General features: G+C 39.5%; 4 protein-coding genes and 1 pseudogene across 5 annotated transcripts; 4 read left to right on the forward strand and 1 right to left on the reverse strand.

The window, feature by feature from the left end:
• Window positions 1-480: 480 nt before the first annotated feature.
• On the forward strand, window positions 481-4927 carry LOC107631614 (loricrin-like protein). The gene is made up of 3 exons (XM_016335103.3): window positions 481-736; window positions 1700-1844; window positions 2372-4927. The coding sequence occupies exon 3, from the start codon at window positions 2713-2715 to the stop codon at window positions 4633-4635; it is 1923 nt and encodes a 640-aa protein (XP_016190589.1). The 5' UTR covers window positions 481-736; window positions 1700-1844; window positions 2372-2712; the 3' UTR covers window positions 4636-4927.
• A 124-nt stretch (window positions 4928-5051) lies between these two features.
• On the forward strand, window positions 5052-8446 carry LOC107631615 (uncharacterized). Of its 2 annotated transcripts, XM_088508485.1 has the most exons (5): window positions 5052-5163; window positions 5351-5991; window positions 7543-7602; window positions 7685-7949; window positions 8228-8446. In XM_088508485.1, exons 2-5 carry the CDS (start codon window positions 5395-5397, stop codon window positions 8230-8232), a joined length of 927 nt encoding a protein of 308 aa, XP_088364611.1. In that variant the 5' UTR covers window positions 5052-5163; window positions 5351-5394; the 3' UTR covers window positions 8233-8446. The 2 variants fall into 2 exon arrangements, with proteins under 2 accessions (XP_088364611.1, XP_016190590.1); XM_016335104.3 differs by having other exon boundaries at window positions 7685-8446.
• A 118-nt stretch (window positions 8447-8564) lies between these two features.
• On the forward strand, window positions 8565-10347 carry LOC107634735 (FAD/NAD(P)-binding oxidoreductase family protein). Its single transcript, XM_016338157.3, has one exon. It carries the CDS (start codon window positions 8750-8752, stop codon window positions 10184-10186), a length of 1437 nt encoding a protein of 478 aa, XP_016193643.1. The 5' UTR covers window positions 8565-8749; the 3' UTR covers window positions 10187-10347.
• Window positions 10348-10865: 518 nt separating this feature from the next.
• On the forward strand, window positions 10866-16923 carry ARC5 (P-loop containing nucleoside triphosphate hydrolases superfamily protein). The gene is made up of 17 exons (XM_016335102.3): window positions 10866-11391; window positions 11522-11686; window positions 11766-11888; window positions 12179-12400; window positions 12688-12821; window positions 12930-13022; window positions 13180-13243; window positions 13489-13537; window positions 13640-13722; window positions 14023-14180; window positions 14266-14326; window positions 14465-14527; window positions 14617-14717; window positions 15298-15355; window positions 15726-16058; window positions 16317-16481; window positions 16585-16923. The coding sequence occupies exons 1-17, from the start codon at window positions 11038-11040 to the stop codon at window positions 16648-16650; spliced, it is 2292 nt and encodes a 763-aa protein (XP_016190588.1). The 5' UTR covers window positions 10866-11037; the 3' UTR covers window positions 16651-16923.
• Window positions 16924-17286: 363 nt separating this feature from the next.
• LOC107633878 (L-type lectin-domain containing receptor kinase S.4 pseudogene) lies at window positions 17287-19368 on the reverse strand (annotated as a pseudogene).
• Between the last annotated feature and the right edge of the window lie 385 nt (window positions 19369-19753).

Consider the following 19753-nt stretch of genomic DNA (forward strand, 5'->3'; position numbering starts at 1 on the left):
AACTCCAGCTCACATCAAGCTAGATTCTCACTGTTTAAGGTGATAGCAATCGTCTACAATAATCCTCACAGTTAAGAAAGATTTCGGTTTGTAAATAGTTGACTTTATAAACTTCCAAATCATCAAAACCGTCAGGATTATCTCACCAAAACACTGTTTCCGCAGAGGAGCAACCCGCAACTTTTGTTCTATGCTGGTAGACACGAGCGCGCCACGACAGCTTCTGCTTCCACTAGCGAAAGACAAAACACAAAACCCGAGAATGGACAGACAGGAGAAAGACGAAACCATCCTTCGCGCTGTCCACACAAGCCCTCATTCCAGTGGCAATTTCGGGATTTCAGGGTGCATCCTTTTCAACCAAAAGTTTGCATGCCCCGCCAGCATGTGACGCCTGTCCTCGTCCACTTGCCACCGAGGTCATTCTCGTCATTTCAATACACCCTCGATATTTTATTTTTTCCCACCTTCCCATTGCTCAGTCACCAAAGAATTTCTTTTCTTTTTCTCTTTCCACAGAATAAAATAAAATAAAATAAAATAAAATGAGCGATGAAAATTGAGCCGCCCCCAACTTTTTGTTTACTTAACGAGTTTCTCTTTCTCTCTGTAATCTTCTTTCTTCCTGTTCCGTGGGTTTTCTTCTTCATAGGTCGTTAGTCTCGAAGACTGGAGGGGGGCTTCAGTGATTCCCAGATCTGGAAACTTATTCTCTTTTGAATTCTGGTCGCTTAGGGTAATATTTTCAATCTGATTCTACTTTCATTGATGTATTTCCGTTAATTCCATCTTCAACTTTGTTTTTGCAATTCGTTTGCTACGTGATAATTGGATTGCTGGTTTTCTGTGCTGTTAAGGCTTTCTTATTGTTTCTCGTGTGAAGGTTTCTTCTTATTTGTTTTTCTGAGCTGTTACCAGCTGGTTTCACATATCCTTATGCTAAGTTTTGTTTTTTACAGAACATTTGAACTTGTCTTTGGTAGGTGATGTTACTTTGCAATTGGTTTGTTGGGTTTTGGTAATTCAGATTGTGGTTTTTGAGCTAGGGGACCATTTTTGATGCAGTTGTTGTTTACTAATTAGTCTTATTCTCCATATTCTTATGTTCTTAGTTGGTGAATTTGCTAGACTTGGTTCTGGAAGTTTTAGTGTTTTCTTTGTGTGTCTTGCTCATTAATCATTAAGTTTAATGATTGAATTTCTGGAATAAGTAATTAGTCCTTGATGTAATTGATTAATAATTTTCTCTCTTTATGTTGGTAATATGGAGGCAACTTGGTTATTCTTTTAATGATTTACGTTACTTCTTTTTGGTTCAATTGTTTCTTTTCCCTATTTAATAGCTTAGTTCTAAGGTTCTAAGATTCCAAGCGATGTGTTGTTTTTGTGATTTTGTTATCTTGGATCTACTGCTTTGTTACATGGAAGCTGCAAATTTTTCTTACCTGTTGCTGCATCTCTTGTTTTGATCTACTTCTAACATCTTCTTTATGAGCACTATTCATTACTACATACATACATGCTGGTTGTATAACTATCTTACTATTACGATATCTTGAATAAGTAGTTGAAGCCTTGTAGCTAGTGTGTTCTGTGTTGGTTATACTAAGCTTGTTTTCGTTTGCTGCAAGAGGACTACTCTCTTCCATTGATTTTCTAGCCTGTGGCTTGATATGACTCATGCTCAAATTTCATGCAGGGGGTCTTTAGCATTTCTTTATATATTTCAAAAGCGAATTGAAAGCTTTGAAAGTAAAATCATATATCGGAAGGATTTTATTATTACTTTGAAACATCATACAAACAAGGCAGGAATGGATCTTTCACCAATTAAATCGGCAAAGGTCAGAGAAATCTTCACGGTGTTTTCAGTTTCCTTATCTTTTTGTTTTGTTTTTGTTTGAAGCATTAATTAATTTCAATTTGCCTCTTTCTTTTTGGTCTGTTTCAAGGCAAAGATATATTTGATATTTGTCTTCCTGAAAGAATTAAGGTCCTACTTTAATGACATGAAAAAACTTTCCTTGTCTATAATCTGATCCTATCCTCTTGTTTTTAGTTCTTGTCATAATTCATTCCTGGTTTTTATACATCAAGATGCTTTTATTTCATACTTGCTTGTTACTATTGGTCGTTTCTGTTTTCACATTTTCTTAACATATCAATATAGTCAACTCATTGTGTAAGAATGGACTCATGATTGATGTGAGGTGTAAAAACTTGACTTTTACAGTTTTACTTTAGATCATATAAACAGACTGCATAGTTAGGGTGGTGAAAGGGCTATCCAAGTCTCACTGGGTTATTAAAAGAATAACTATCTCCTCCTAGCCATTAATTCTCAAAGACTTGTGTCTTCCTTCTTTGTCAGGGTTGATGAAGCTTAATGATTTGTCCAGAAGGAGCACGCTAAGCTCCAGAGAACTCGTGACATCAGTACTAGCCAATCTTATTAAAGGTTTCTTTCCAAGAGACGTTATAAGATACTTTTGGCAGAATTAGCTTCATTGAAAGAATTTGTGAACTTTGTCCTGTATATTGCGAAAATGGATAGATCAGATACATCTGGGTTTGTTAGTGGCGGAGGCTGTATGTTGATATATCTTTTCCCAGTGATAAACTTCTGAAGGTATGTCGATTTTCTAGTAGCTATGTGGTGACCTGCTTTGCTACCTCAACCTTTTGTTAGCTGTATTACACGACATCTGGATAATGGATTTAAACAAGAAAGCTGCACAATCTCCTTATGATGCTGAACTTAGGAAAAATGATAACTTCGGTGATACTACATTATGCTTGAATGGCATTGGATTTGGAGAAACCATGACTAATTATAGATGTACAAAGAGCAATCTTGGGATGAAATTTCAAAATGCTTCTGATGATGGCTGCAGATTGGTTCTGGGGTTGGGCCCAACCCCAATGGCATATGACGATGACTACAACAATTTGGGGTTTAATAAGAAGAAAAACTCAGCTAGCCCTTTCCCTCAGCACATGCCATCTGAATGTGATTCAATCCTTCAACTTGGTCTTTCTGGTGGAAATAATGAGGCATCAAGCGTGTTGGAGTGCTCAGGTTCAACTGAGGCTGATGTAAATATGTCACACTTTTCAAGCCAAACATTTGCTGAAAATAATTATTCAACTTCAAGGGTTCCTGTTGTTGATGAGGGTTCTACCTCAGCAAAGAAATCAGGTGGTTATATGCCATCACTTCTTTTAGCTCCAAGAATGGATAATGTTAAAAGCTCGGTGCAGCCTCAAGAACTAATTCTTGCTACAAATCACCAGCTGTCCCTGGAAACATCTAGTGCTACCACCTACTCTCATGGAGACGGATCTAGTCTCCAGGCTACAGGCATAACTTCAGATATCCGAACAAGCAATCCTAAGAGGTGTAGGTTTTTTGGCTGTACAAAGGGAGCTCGAGGTGCTTCAGGGCTTTGTATCGGACATGGGGGTGGACAAAGATGTCAGAAACCAGGATGCAACAAAGGCGCTGAGAGCCGCACTGCTTATTGTAAGGCACATGGCGGAGGGAGGAGGTGCCAGCACTTGGGCTGTACTAAAAGTGCTGAGGGCAAGACAGATTATTGCATAGCACATGGTGGGGGTAGGCGTTGTGGGTTTCCAGGAGGGTGTACAAAAGCTGCGCGTGGTAAGTCAGGACTCTGCATTAGACATGGAGGAGGCAAGAGATGTAGGATAGATGGTTGCACCCGAAGTGCTGAGGGGCAAGCTGGATTGTGCATTTCTCATGGGGGTGGACGCCGTTGTCAGTACCAGGAATGTACCAAGGGTGCACAAGGGAGCACCTTGTTCTGCAAAGCACATGGCGGTGGGAAGCGTTGCTCATTTGCAGGTTGTACCAAAGGTGCTGAAGGGAGCACCCCATTGTGCAAGGCACACGGTGGAGGAAAACGCTGCCTTTTCAATGGTGGTGGTATTTGCCCAAAGAGTGTACATGGTGGCACAAACTTCTGTGTTGCTCATGGTGGTGGAAAGAGGTGTGCTGTTGCAGGATGCACCAAGAGTGCACGTGGCCGTACTGATTGCTGTGTGAGGCATGGCGGAGGGAAGCGGTGCAAGTTTGAAGGATGCGGGAAGAGCGCACAGGGGAGCACAGATTTTTGCAAGGCACATGGTGGAGGAAAGAGATGTAGCTGGGGAGATGGAAAATGTGAGAAATTTGCAAGGGGAAAGAGTGGGCTTTGTGCTGCACACAGCAGCTTGGTCCAAGAGCGTGAAACTAACAAGGGAAGTCTCATTGCTCCGGGAATTTTCCGTGGTCTTGTTCCTTCTGCTTCCACTGTCTGTAGCAGCTTTGATAACAATAATTCTTCTTCAGGGGTCAGCGTTGTCTCTGATTCCTATGATTCTATGGAAACACCAGCGAAAAGGCAGCAACTCATACCCAAGGAGGTGCTAGTTCCACTTTCAATGAAATCACCATCTTATCCAAACCTTTTTACTACTTCCAAGAAGCCAGAGCAGGATAGAAACAGCCACGGTTTTGCTGCCGGTAGCAGTGGCGTGCGGAAAGGCTTTGAACTGCCAGAGGGAAGGGTCCACGGTGGAGACCTCATGCTGTATTTTGGAGGGAATCTCAAGAACGCACTTGATGGAATCTGAGATAAAGGGGGAGATCTGGTGACTAGGCAAGTTGTAGAAAATTTTAGGGTGTAGGGTTGGTTTCCATCATGGAATTGTGTATAAAGTTTGTGCTGCTTGTTGAATAAGGGGTGTATAGTTCGGGTGTTGATTATTGTTAGCCATTAGGCTATTATTTTGTAGCGCTTCATCTGTACTTTAGCTTTCATTCGTCGATGTAAGGTGGCATTGTAAAACCAATCACATAAATCCACTGCCACAAACAGAATCATTCTCTGCATTTGCTGCAGTTAAATTATTGTGTTCCCGAGTCTCCAGTGTTCTTTTTATTTGTTCGTAAGTTAACCTTATTTCCTTGACACTTAAAAGTACAGCTGTGAGCCTGTGAAACTAACCCAGTTGCAGCCTTGCAGCTATAAATTAGAGGTTTCTCTGATAACAGAGTTCTCCAACTCAGAAAGGCAACAACTTTTTTGTCATCCTCTACGCTGCACTCCATTTTTTTTCTCTCTGCTGAAGAACACCACGGTTTCTCGCTTTACTATGCATGTAACCTTTTTATCCGATTCTCTGTTTTCCAATTCTCCTTCTTCGATTCTCTTTTCTTTCCGGCAATTTCCCGGGGGAAAATAATCAATAGTTAATTTGCTGCAAAACCAAACGAGAGTTGAATTTTCGTAGGAGGAAAATTGAATCAGATTTTGCTATTTCGTGATTTTTCGTTGTTCAAATGCAGGAATCGAAATGATTTCGTGATTTTTCGAGTTTGAATTAATAGCGATGGAAAGCGCGCGAAGCGGCGGCAAGATGAAGGCTTCGAAGGTGAAGGCTTCAAACGAAAACCTTTCGCCGCTGCAGAAGGAGATGGACGATCAGAGAGGACGCTACCTCCAATCTCTGACGATGAGCCCAAGGCTCCAAGTCCAACCGTTCGCCGAGAACATCGATGTCGGCTCGCCGCTTGCGCGATACTTATTCGCCGGATCTCCCTCCGGCAAGTCCGTGACTCGCGGCGATGCCTTCACTTCTCCGACGTACGGCTCCGGCAAGTACAAGTCCTCAAAAAGTTCGGGGAGTAGCAGTTACGGTCCACGCAGTAGGTTGTCGCTCTCGCCGCTTTCTTCAGTGGAGAACCTGGAGATCGCTCCGATGTATAGAACGCCTGTGAAGGTGGACGAGGAAGTTCTTGTGATGGATGATATCCTCGTTAGGTCAACGTCGGGAGGTAAAAGCGGAAGATCTTCATCTTCGTCTGGGCGCGGTTCCTCTTCCTCATCGTCATCTTCACCGTCGCCGTGGGTGAAGAACGCATTCAAAACGGAGGGTTACAAAGCATGGGATGAATCAGGAAACTGCCGCAGTAACGCCAAAAGCCAGGTTGGTTCGCGCCATAATTATACAAATTAATGGTTATACGATATTTTCTGAGACTAATATTCATTTTTTTTCAGTATCCATAATTTGTTTAGGTTTTGGAGTACTATTGAAAATTTGGCCTTTAGCTCTTGCATTTTCCAATCGTGTATTTTAATTTAGTCCTTGTAATTCAGTCTATTTTGGTTTTGCTCCTTCAAAGATAAAAATTTTGAAATCTTGACCTGGATTGTTATTATATATATTTATTATTAGTATTTGGTCTCTAATATGATATTATATGGTTTTGTTAGGCTAATAAAAAGCTAGTGTTCTGCAAAATTAAATATAGGGTAGGCTTAGCGGTGAGTGCTATTAATGCATGTGGTTTGCGAAGGAGAAACGCCTAAAACTAGTAAAAGACTACAACAAAAGTTATCACATACAGATGAGGAATTTGATTTGCACGTTCCCTATGGTTTTACGTATGGATGGATGGCTTGATAGTAATATTCTAACAAGTGTAGAACTCGGTTAGACTCAAAAAGAAAATTCTATCTATACCTAGGAACTTGGAAGTCCTGGTTGACAATAGTTCTTTGACTTATTGGGCAAGTCTTTTATGAGCTTGGTTCAAAATAAAGAGTTTCAGCGGTGTTAAAAAGTTATACAAGGTGATTTGGTTCCTCTCAAGATTGCGAGGTATGTTAGTTGCTCCAATTTTGTATATAATTCGATCATGTGAAGAGTTTGCGTCTTGGTTGTGATGGGTATAAATGGGAAGTTCTTAATCTTAGGGTAACTTTACCTGTTACTTGGCTGAGAATCCAGAAACTTCTAAACCAGTTTGCAATCCCGTACTATCATAGCTGCCTTGAAAATTTAATAATTTCTTGAATATTCTTGCGGAGATGAGGCAAGAGTTTAAAGAAACTGTAATTTCAGTTATAGGATGGGTGATTGGCGTTTTTTACAAAAATGTGTTGGATTTATCATAACTTCTATTGAGTTACCGAATCTGAAATTATGCAAACCCTGTAGGTTTCTATTTGTTGGATTATTTTCTTGATGTGGGGATTGTCAAACGGGTAGAGTCAAAATCTTTTGTTGTTGCTGTTGTTGGATATGTGTTTTGGTTAACCAGTAATATTTGATTGTGTTGTTCTTACTAGCACAAATGTCAAAATCCTACTTCCCCTTAAATTCTGTCGTCCTTCAGGAATAAGTTCTACCTGAGGAATCTGCTACATTTATCCCGAAGAGTTTGGCACCGGCTTCTATCAATTTGCTCTCTGTATTGCATCTCAATTTTTTGATACAACATAATTACATAATTACATTTCAATCCCAAACAATGATGCCCAAGTACCATCATCGTAAACCACCACTTTACCCAAATTCAATAGGTCGTGATATAAGAAAGGTAAAGGGCATCTAACTAACTGCACTTTATTGTCGACTTCCAGCATATGCCCCTCTGCTGACAGGGGGAATAGAACGCCTTTCTGATTAAGTGTCAGTGAAAATTAATTGCCTGTATTTGATGTTTAATCACTTGATGCAACAATTTTGCAGTCTGGATATGAAAAAGAAGAGGTTCATCAAACTCGTCTCTCCATGAAGGCCAAACTCGAGGTAAATAATCAAAATTCGGAAGATGTATGTCACCATGTCCCTTGTAAACACCTAATTCGCAATTACTTATTGGATTTTGCAGGCACAGGCTGGCAAGTCTTCTTTGAGTGCAGGATCAGACGCATATGGCTCAAATAGCCGGACTGTTCAACATCACAATGCAGCAGCTGAATGTTTAGGCACAACATCCCAACCAGCTTCACCAGTCAAACCTGAGCCTCCCCGAACCCTTGCCCATGCCTACCCGAACACTTTGAGTGACTGGTCACCTCTGGATGATGGCATGATTGTTTTCCTTGGTTCTGATATAGCTGCATCAAAGGAAGAAGTTGATTCATATATTTCTAGTGTTCTCTATGGCCATGCTGCTAAACGGAGACTGCCGGTGTTTGTGGAACTTTGCAAAAAGGGAATTAATTGATAAAATGCCTCCTCTCCGATTAAAGATACTTCTGCACCGCCTCCTTAGATACACAACTTTAATACCATATTTTTCTACTTCTTTTGACAATTTTCCCCCTTTTTTCCCAGTTCTAAACCAATACAATTTTTGGTCGGCTGCATTGATTTGTTAAACTGTGGTGACTGTTAATGATCCCCTGATAGGATTGATCGCATGGTCTAGTTTAATTGAGTGAGTACTTCTTCCCTTGTTTCCTTGACAGAATTAATAATTCTCCCATCTTATTGTAAGTAGACCAAAATTAAGGGAAGTTTCAATTGCGACTCCTAGTATAGCATGTGGCATCATTATATGATTGTTATAGATACTGAGATGATATTCATTATTCACTTTTGGATTTGGTGGTGGTAGCCAGGTAATAAAATTTGTTGTTTGATGGAATGTATTTCTTGTCACTGTATATTAATGCTTTGCATCCAAGAAAACCCATATCAGGAAGATAAAAGGTTGATCAGTTGATGGAGGTGATTGTGAGATGGGATTTTTATGGTATTCCCAAATATTAGAAGTGATATCTGTATCTGTAAATTGTGACAAAAGTTTAGGTTTGCCCGAAGTGATAGATACTATGATCTCTAGTCATTGTCTGGAATTGGTAGTAAGCCCTGGTCCACGTAAAATATACATGGCTGCATCACCATCACAAGAACAGAAAGAAGCAAAGAAAAACCTTATCCAACGCCGATGACTATCATCACCCTCCCCCTCTCCCTCCCTTGCTCCAATCCCTTCATCTCCCTCTCTTTTTATCCCAAACGAATCAGATTTACTCCACAATCCTCTTCACAGCTCTCTCCCATCACTTCCTCCCCATCACCGCCGTCCCTCCCCAAAACCGGAGTCATTGTCATTGGCGCTGGACTCGCCGGGCTCGCTGCTGCCACCCACCTCAACTCCAAAAACATCCCCTTCCTCCTCCTCGAAGCTTCCGACGCCATCGGCGGCCGCGTTCGCACCGACATTGTCGACGGCTTCCGCCTAGATCGTGGCTTCCAAATCTTCATTACCGCCTACCCCGAAGCCCAGAAGCTACTGGACTATCAATCTCTCAACCTCCAAAAGTTCTACTCCGGCGCCCGTATCTTCTATGATGGTCAGTTTCACACCGTCGCCGACCCCCTCCGCCACTTCTTGGACTCCGCCAGGTCCCTCGCCAACCCAATCGGATCCCTCGTCGATAAGCTCCTCATTGGATCCACTCGAATTGGAGTCCTCACCAGATCTGATGAAGATATTCTATCCGCAGAGGAGGTTCCCACCATCGAACTTCTGAAGAAGCTTGGATTTTCCGATTCAATTATCGGGCGATTCTTCCGCCCCTTCTTCGGTGGAATCTTCTTTGATAGAGAGCTCCAAACGACGTCGCGCTTGTTTGACTTCATCTTCAAGTGCCTTGCCCTCGGGGACAACACTATCCCTGCGAACGGCATATCGGCGATTCCGGAGCAGCTAGCAGCCAGGTTGCCGTCCGGCTCAGTCCTCCTGAACTCGAAGGCCGTTTCTGTCGAAATCGACGGCGTCGAATTGCCTAGCGTGAGGTTGCAGAGCGGCGAGGTTTTGACTAGCGAGCTTGGTGTTATCGTGGCGGTTGAAGAACCGGTAGCGGCTCAGTTATTGGCGGGAAGGAACGGTCCGGTTTCGAAAAAACCGGCCCGTAGCACGGTCTGTATTTATTTTAGTGCGAACTCGGATGAGATACCGGTTAGTGATCCGGTTCTGTTTCTGAATGGGTCGGGTAAGGGGATTGTGAATAACATGTTCTTTGCGACCAACGTGGCTCCATCATATGGACCACCCGATAAGGCTCTGATTTCAGTATCTCTGATTGGGCTATTTGAGGGTGAGACTGATGATGAACTAGCGAATAAGGTGGTCCAAGAGCTCTCGGGTTGGTTTGGAGAGAGAGTGGTTCGTGAGTGGAAGTACTTGAGGACTTACCGGGTCGGTTTTGCCCAACCCAATCAGTGCCCGCCCACGGATCTTAGTAAGAACCCGAGAATTGAGTCCGGTTTGTATGTTTGCGGTGACTATTTGACGTCTGCCACGTTTGATGGCGCTTTGGTCTCTGGGAGGAGAGCTGCAGAGTGTTTGTTGAAGGATAGGGCCTTAACTCCGCCTTAAGAATCTTGTACATTTACAATTATCAGAGATAATTATATTTGGACAGAAAATGAATTTGTTAGCTGTCTTTTTTGGTATCTTTATCATGTTTAGATCTATTGTAGCCATCCATATGCAATATAACAAAAAATGAAGGAGCCGCACCTTATGCTTTTAGCTTAGTCCAAATCTTGATGTCTCATCAGGTTCTACATCCGAGTTCGACATTTCGCTAAAATCAAATAGTGAATGTGAATCTTTAAATATTATAAGTGTGTAGTACTAGTATATGTGAATTTGTGATGATATAATACTTAGAACTGAAAAGTGAAAACTGTCTAATTCATCTTGGAAAAAACAAAAAACTTAAGGAGCCGATCATACCACAGACCACAGTCTATAATTGAAGGGAACTTTTCCTTTTGTGTTGTCCTTTCTTCTCTGGTTGAAGGGCTTGGTCTTGGAAGTACGGGAAGGATAAAACAAAGTTGTCACTCCTACTCATAAATAAATTAATATGATTTTAATGGATTTGTATTCTTTACTTTTTGAATTTTCGCCTTAGAGAATATTTTTAAATAATTTTTTTAAATTTTTTTTGGTCTCACCTTTAAAACCTTTTTAAGGTAAAATTTAAAATTTAAAAAATTTAAATTCGATTTTAATTATAAGGTATTGGTGGCAGCAAAGTCCAAACGACGAAATTGACTATCCCGAAAAAAAGGAGCATATCAATTGGTAAATCTCCACCATAGGATAAATATATAAATTTCTTAAATGAAAAAAAAAAGGCGCTAAACTAGAAATCCTAAATTAGCGATTGGTAAGTGCAGTTGGGGGCAGCTTCATCTTTAGAAGGAGTTCACAGTGACATGGAGGGAACAAGACAGAACCAGCATCACGTTGATGACGACGATGGCGGCGAGGACCAGTGCCAGTGGCGTCTCTACGAAGCTTACAACGAGCTGCACGCACTCGCCCAGGACCTCCACACTCCCTTCGACGCCCCCGCCGTCCTCGTCGTCGGCCACCAGTCCGACGGCAAGAGCGCACTCGTCGAGGCCCTCATGGGCTTCCAGTTCAACCATGTCGGCGGCGGCACCAAGACCCGCCGCCCCATCACCCTCCACATGAAGTACGACCCCAATTCCCATTCCCCTTCCTGCTTTCTCGTCTCTGACTCCGACCCTTCTCTTTCTCACCACAAGTCCCTTCCCGAAATTCAGGTTCATCTTCTTTCTTGCACTTTTCTTTAATGGCCTCAAAGTTTGCCTTTTTTATCTGTTCAATCCTTCTAGGTTGAGATATAGAGAATGCAGAACCGTTCATGTAGAGAAAGTTTTGTTGTACTTGTAGGCTTATATTGAAGCTGAGAATGAGAGGTTGGAGCGTGATTCTTGCCAATTCTCTGCTAAGGAGATAATAATTAGAGTGGAGTATAAGTATTGCCCCAACCTTACCATCATTGACACTCCTGGACTCATTGCTCCTGCTCCTGGTCGAAAAAATAGGGCATTGCAGGTAAGCTTTTGAGTTTCCCCATGGACATTGACTTTGTTTTTGCTCATAGTGGACTTTTTGTGCTCTGCTTGACCAACAGGCCCATGCGCGTGCCGTGGAGTCTCTGGTGCGAGCCAAAATGCAGCACAAGGAGTTTATTATATTGTGCCTTGAAGATTGTAGTGACTGGAGCAATGCTACTACAAGGCGCCTTGTGATGCAGGTATCTTGTCTTGATTAATTTCCATAAAATTGCTGAGTATCTGGTAGTTGAAGTTGGTGTCATTGCTGAATGCTTTCAATCTTTCATGCCATATCTATAGATTGTAAGAAGAAGTAATATAAAGAGACCAAGAAACAAAAAAAAAAAAAAATCAGATTGCATTGGGGTGAACATTTTTGAGGATATAAAGATTAAAGAACACTTCTCTAGCTAATCTGCTGGGATTTGGAGCACAAAAAGAATGCTATATATAAATCACAGCTTCAATAAACATTTTCGTTTGTTTATAGATTGATCCTGAGCTGTCAAGGACTGTAATTGTCTCAACTAAGCTAGATACTAGGATACCTCAATTTGCCCGCCCGTCCGATGTTGAAGTTTTCCTTTCACCACCTGCATGTACCCTCGATGGCTGCATTCTGGGTGACTCTCCCTTCTTCACGTCTGTGCCTTCTGGAAGAGTTGGTTCTGGAAGTGATTCTGTATACAGGTCCAATGATGAATTCAAACAGGTTAAGCCTTTATATTAATTAATTGCCTCTCTTTTCTCTTTAAGATTGAAAGCTTGATATTTAATCAATTCGGTGCACGGAATATTTTTATATTTTCAGTGTGACTTTTTAGGTTTCTTGCTTTGTGACCTTTAAGTTTCTTAATTATTATCTATTTTATATTCTTGTTGTCAAGTACTCAAGTATGTTGTACGCTAGCTGAATTCTATCTGTTTCTTTTCATCGTGGAGCATGAAATACCCATAGTTGCCTTTCCTTGATCTATTTAAGTGTACTTGTAATTGCAGGCTGTATGCTTTAGAGAGATAGAGGATGTTTCATCTTTGGAGGAGAAATTGGGAAGGTCATTATCAAAGCAAGAAAGAAATAGGATAGGTGTGAGCAAACTTAGGTTGTTTTTGGAAGAGATGCTAAAACAGAGGTTTGTATAAATTTTGAATTTTTTTATTTTCAGTTTTTCTACATAATGTTTATAAATCCATAGATCTTTTATTATTCTATGTTTAATTCCTTAAGGATGATTTCCTAGGTATATAAATAATGTTCCATTGATCATTCCACTTCTTGAGAAGGAGTACCGAAGTGCAACAAGGAAATTGAGCGATATAAATCAAGAACTGAGGTCTGTATTGAAAATGAAAAAAATCTTTCGTTCCTGATCTTCAAAGGACGGGGCAAGGATGAAATTTTTTTCTTGCTTAAGATTTTACTGTTATCTATGTGTATCTTCTTGTCATCACTTATGTTATTCTTTCTTCAAAATCTCCAATTATATGCAGCTCACTTGATGAAGTAAAACTGAAGGAGAAAGGAAGAACTTTTAATGATCTATTCTTGACCAAGGTTTTTATTTTATGAATCGTCAATTTCTTCTTTCTATCTTTCCTTCTTTTCTTTTGTGAATTTCATAGTTTGGCAACATTAGAACTCCTATCAAGGGAAGGGTTATTTGTCTATCAATTATTCTATAGGGACTTGCATATGCAAGCTTATTTATTTTTTTAGGCTGCTGTTGGGATCCATAGTGCTTGAACCTTGAAGGTTACTTTCTTGAATGTTTTCCCCTGACTCATATTTTCTATATTCAGTTGTCGTTGCTACTTAAAGGGACAGTAGTTGCACCTCCTGATAAGTTTGGTAAATTACATATGCTGTCTTTTATAGTTTTTATGTATTAGTATTCTTGGTGAATGGTCATTGATTAAATTGCTTGACACTTTTTTTTTTTTTGGGTTTCAGGTGAAACATTACAAGATGAGCGAACAAATGGAGGTGCATTTGTTGGTGCTGATGGTGTTCAGATCCCTCACAAGCTAATACCTGTAAGTTATAAAATTGAGTTGAACTTGCTTTTTCCTTCTTATGTCCTGCTTTTTTTCAGTGGAAAGGATAATAAACCACACGTCACATTTACTATTTCCATTACACACACACACACACCATTTATTCTCTTTTTGCTGATAATTGCATCTAACTTATGGCAGTTATGTGTGCCTATTAATGAATATGACCAATTTTATATATGTGTTATGTATATGTTATGGATGCAAGCTATTTTTTTAAAAAAATCCAGAATCTTGTTAAGAAAATATCTGAACAGGCTGCGTTATCCTTGTATGTAGAATGCTGGGATGCGCCTTTATGGCGGAGCACAATATCATCGGGCAATGGCTGAATTTCGTTTTGTCGTTGGAGGAATCAAGTGTCCCCCTATTACTCGGGAGGAAATAGTAAATGCTTGTGGTGTTGAAGATATTCATGATGGAACAAACTACTCTAGGTAGTTCAGTGTTTTACGTATCATTTTCTAATAGTACCAAAAACTAAGTGTTAGATATTAAAAGAATTATATTTTGATTAATCAGGACTGCTTGTGTAATTGCTGTTGCAAAGGCTCGTGACACATTTGAACCATTCCTTCATCAGGTAACTACAACAACAAATATCTTCCTTTTAACTTCCTTCTTTCCATAGTTCTTTGATTTGTAAGATATCTGGAAACCTTTTAAACCTTTGATATTTCAGTCCCATAGCTAATTTATTAATCATTTGTTATTGGCACAGTTGGGTTCTAGATTGTTGCACATACTCAAGAGATTGCTTCCAATCTCTGTTTATCTTCTTCAGGTATCTGCTTTTTTTAATGGATCAATTCTTTGTGCAGTTAATTTGTTATTTTTCTGAATGATTCTTTTTCTATGCTTTGTTTCTTACAGAAAGATGGTGAGTACCTGAGTGGCCATGAGGTGTTCCTCAGGCGCGTTGCTTCCGCCTTCAACAACTTTGCAGAATCTACTGAAAAGTCGTGCCATGAAAAGTTAACTATCACTTTTCCCCAACTACTAAAAGTTTGTTTCCATAATGAAGAGCTTCATTTTAGATAAGGGAAAAATTACATTGACCTACCCCTCCCTGCAGTTTTGGAAATTAGAAGTTGCTCCTTTTTTGGTTTCACTTTCACATATATAATGCTGAATGGGTGGGGGTATTTGTATTTTTTCTTTTTATTTTTCTTTTTTCCTTTTTCTTTTTTAAGGCATATTTGGTGGAAATTCAATATAAGGGAAGTTATAATTTATGAAACAATAGACTAGTCATTAGTCAATGTTATTTCATCAAAGATCAATTGGCAATTCGGCATAATTTATCTTAGATTGGCATTGGAACCTTCTTCTCTATATGGTATTTTTAATGGGGTAACTTTTCTCTTTTCATAGTGAATGAAATGTTGTATTAGCATCATCAAAACAATTTTTGTTATCATTTTTTATACAATTTATCATCTCATGTCTGCAATATATCTTTTTTTTTTCTTTTTGGACACGATAACTTATATATTTGTATTCATTTTTTTTAAACTGTTTTCTATGCCCCTTATCCACACTGCTTTGCTGCAGATGTTTGGAGGACTTGGTAAGCACCACACGATATGTCTCATGGTCTCTCCACAATAAGGTATATCCTTGGTTTATAGGCCTTTTACAGAGAGAGATGCTTTAGCGTGCTTCCTTTTAATTGATGTCACTTCTTTAACCTAGAGATGAGTTGAATAGAATCTTACTTTATGATTCAGCTGTGATTAGCTAGGTGTTTCTTTTGGCTCCCCTGGGGGCTTTGCTTTTGTATTAGACACCAAAAAAAAAAAGGGCTTGTATTATTATTATTATTATTATTATTAGTATACTACTACTACTACTATTACTATTACTATTACTACTACTAGTACTATTACTATTACTATTACTATTATTTATTTATTTATTTATTTATGATGCTACTAAGTTTATCTGATTACTTTTACATCTCTTTTTGTGGTTTACTGTAGAGTCGGGCTGGATTACGTCAGTTCTTAGATTCATTTGGTGGAACAGAACATTCCAATGTTAATAATAATCCTACAGCAACTACTTTGCCACAAACAATTCCACAAGAGAAAGAAGACACAAGGCCACAACCAGATGTAAAGCTCAGCCATTTGGCCTCTGGCACTGATTCAAGCACTTCTATTCAGACAACAGAAACAAAGCTTGCTGACCTTCTGGATAGCACACTTTGGAATCGCAGGCTCGCTCCTTCATCTGAAAGGATTGTTTATGGTTTGGTGCAACAAATATTTCATGGCATTAGAGAGTATTTCTTGGTTTCCACAGAATTAAAGGTTTGACATGTTAAAACTTGAATACTATAATTTTCAAAGGATGAGCAGTATGTGCTGAAAATCTCATGTACATGCAAAATAGCATTTATATTTGTTGTTCGGGTTGATTACAACCAATAAACTACAAGAAGAAAATAAGTCAAAACATTGATAATGCATTAGCTTGGGCTGAATATAATTAGGCCCTATCAATCATTTAACACTTTCACGCCATTTTTCCCTATCTTTTTTGCACTTACTATACCTAATATTTTGCAGTATAACTGTTTCCTTTTGATGCCCATTGTGGATAAGTTGCCTGCACTTCTTCGGGAAGACCTAGAGTCTGCTTTTGAGGATGACCTGGATAATATTTTTGACATAACTAATCTGCAGAACTCCTTGGGACAGCAGAAGAGAGATATGGAAATTGAGCTGAAAAGGGTATTTCGTAATTCATGTGACATGGTTTTTGTTTTGAGGTAAACAATTTTCAGCAAAGGATACTTCTTGTTTACAATGTCCACTTTTTTATTTGGCTTTTCAGATCAGGAGGCTCAAAGAGAAGTTCAGGATGATACACGAGCAGTTGATTCTACATCTAGCAATCTGAGTATGTGATTATGTCAATCCAGTGCCGGAACTTTGGGATATCATTTTAAAGTGAAATGTGCATGCGGTTGTAAGATTTATGAGGTTTGAGATTTTTCATTTCATCCTATTTAATGCTTATTTAGTGTTTGTTGTAGTCTAAGGATGAATGGATATCATTTTGAAAAATCCTTTTCACTCCAGCTAATTAAATAATTTTTCTTTATGGCATCTGTAAGCAATTGGATCTATTCCTGTGCAGAGGATTATAACACACTGCGAATTTTTTCTTTCCCCTCTTGTGAGTTGCAAATATTAAGCTATTATATGTTGTTTGTGCGTGTGTGAACAGAGGCATATAATGCTGGATCAGTATATATTCAATTCAATGAATAATCATCACATGTATGCTTCTGACTCATAATTTCAGCCCCAAACTAGGTTGCAAAATATTTAGACTAGATGGCTGAAAATATGTCTAATGGACATAGCATATAGCGGAGAGTGAATCAATTCCTTTAACAGAAGACAAATGGATTACATAATCATGGAACCGATTTCCTTGATAAGATTACAATGTTTAACCTTGTGAAATTGGTTCTATAATATGCATTACGAAAACATCTATCTTGTGGCTTTAATATTAGTGACCACCTTGTCACTTGTCAAAGCTTGTATGACTAAAATAGTTTGATGAGAACACTCCAGAGCTTGAAGGGTCAGAATCATCTCGAATATTTTGCTCATATTCCTTCATTGCTCTAGGAGGTTCCCAGGCACAACAAATGTCAGGAAGAACTGGAGGAAGGGTGGTTTCTTTAAGAAGGAACTGGACAATCCTTCTCATATTAGGCCTATAATCAGGTATGGGATGACAACAAAGCAATCCAAGCCTAAGCACAAGATCAGCTTCATCTTTGTCATACTCATCTAAACTTGGGTCAATTGCTCTGCCGATCTCCCCTTGGCAGTGTAGTTCACTCACCCAGTCCACTAATACCAGCTCCCCGGGAGTCTTCTGGGGCTCTATTGGCCTTCTTCCACAAGCTACTTCCAAAATGAGTACACCATACCCATATACATCCGTGCTTTTTGTTGCTTTCCCAGTCTTGGAGAGTTCAGGTGCAATGTATCCTAGTGTTCCTACTACGTGTGTTGTCTTCGGATTGATTCCGTGCTCCTGACACCTTGCTAAGCCAAAATCACCAAGCCTTGGTTGCAGATCTGCATCTATCAAGACATTGCTTGGCTTTACATCTCTGTGAACCACCTGCAGTGGACATTCTTCATGGAGGTATAGCAGCCCTTGTGCAACACCAGTAACGATCTTGTATCTCTGGTCCCAAGTTAGTAACTTCTTCTTTTGATGATCATTCTCAAATAAAAGCGCATCTAGGCTTCCATTTGGGACATAGTCATAAACAAGGAGGAGTTCATCCTGCTTCCTGCACCACCCATGTAACTGCACCAGATTTCTATGCCTTAGATTCCCCATGCTTGTTATTTCTGCAACAAATTCTCTCATTCCCTGCCTTGAATTAGGAGCGACTCGCTTCACAGCTACTTCAAGTCCTGTTGGTAATACTCCTCTGTATACTTTCCCAAATCCTCCACACCCAATAAGGTTTTTCTCACCAAACCTTCCTGTAGCTGAATAGAGCTCAGAGTATCCAAATCTATAAGCTCCATATTTGAGTTCCCAGTCTTCTAAGATCTCGTCCTTATTTCTTAATCCGCGCAGGATGATAGTAGCTGCTATGATTACCAAGGCACAAAGAGTTGCCAGAGTGATGCTTAATGCCAAAGCTTTTCTATGCGCCACTTTATTTGTACTACTTGATCGAATGAGTGGAAGAGTTGATTTATTTAGCTCTTTCATTTCTCCTCCAATGGTGAAGCTCCAGCCATGTATATTATGCTCAGCTATCAATAAACCATTGGATGCAGAAAAGCCTGCATACATGTAGTCATTAAACACCAAAGATAGGTCTAAAGGAAAAGATATCAGAGGGAAATATGGCTTTGGCATGCCAAAAGGAGAGATTGTAACATTCATCAACTTCTTCTCTTCATTGTAATCAACCCATGCTTGAATGGGCTCTCCACTCTTGAGATTAATTGGAATGTTCTTGCTGAGATGTTGGCCATTTCCATAGTATGCTGCTGACTCAGATACCACAGAGATGAGGCTGGAGATATCGATTCCCACATGATTGTCATCAATGTCCTGTAGTTCAAGGTTTTGTATCCCATCAAACTCTATAGCTACGAACCTGGTAGAGAATTCTTGATTACTTGTCTCATTTGGGAGGCCTAAATATTGGTTTAAAAGGCAACCTTTCGGTGCTCTGGTCGATATTAGGACGAAAGCAAGACCATGCCCACCAAGTTCAGGGTATTTGGGAATGATGGAGAACACAAAGGAAGTGCTAAAGGTTGCAACAAAGGATTTGTTTCTGCTAGATTTGAATGGTAAAGGAGATGGATAGAATGCATGGCCAAGGATCCTTGAGGAATCGTTGGTCAAGGTAAGTATACCATTAGGCCTCAGATAAGAAGATCCATCAAGTTTCAAGCCTGCTGCTAGAAATCCATTTTGTACAAAATTGATATCAGAGGATACAATTACAAAGCTCAACAGAGAGGAAAGAACAAGCAACAGGGTGCCAAATGCATGCACTGCTGCCATGTTTGTGAATTTGGATTTGGTTACTCAAAAAGATAAGAACATTGAAGATCTTAAAATAGGATGAGTAGTTGCTCAAGAGTTTACTCAAAGTGTTGCTAGCATTGCAGAAAGAGCCTATAAATATTCTGAGTAGTTCTAGACCTTGGAAGTGTAAACCGAAATTTTGAACTTCAATAAAGGATTATGGTTAGATAAAATGTAAAAAGAAAGGAGGAAAAGAAAAAGGGGAGGAGGGGGTTAGTTTGGTCTTGTTCAATGAATTCAAGTTACTATTCTTTTTTACTTCGTTTTTTATTTAAATTAGATTAAGACTTGTGCAATGCGCTGGAAGTTAAATTAGTTATACTATATAAAGTTAAATTAGTTATACTATATAGTATATTTAAAATGCTATAATGTTTAGGGATAGATTAGATAATATGAAAATTATATGTTA

The sequence above is a fragment of the Arachis ipaensis genome, chromosome B3 (genome assembly GCF_059453495.1).
Source record: "Arachis ipaensis isolate K30076 ecotype BB chromosome B3, ASM5945349v1, whole genome shotgun sequence".
Classification (NCBI taxonomy): domain Eukaryota; kingdom Viridiplantae; phylum Streptophyta; class Magnoliopsida; order Fabales; family Fabaceae; genus Arachis; species Arachis ipaensis.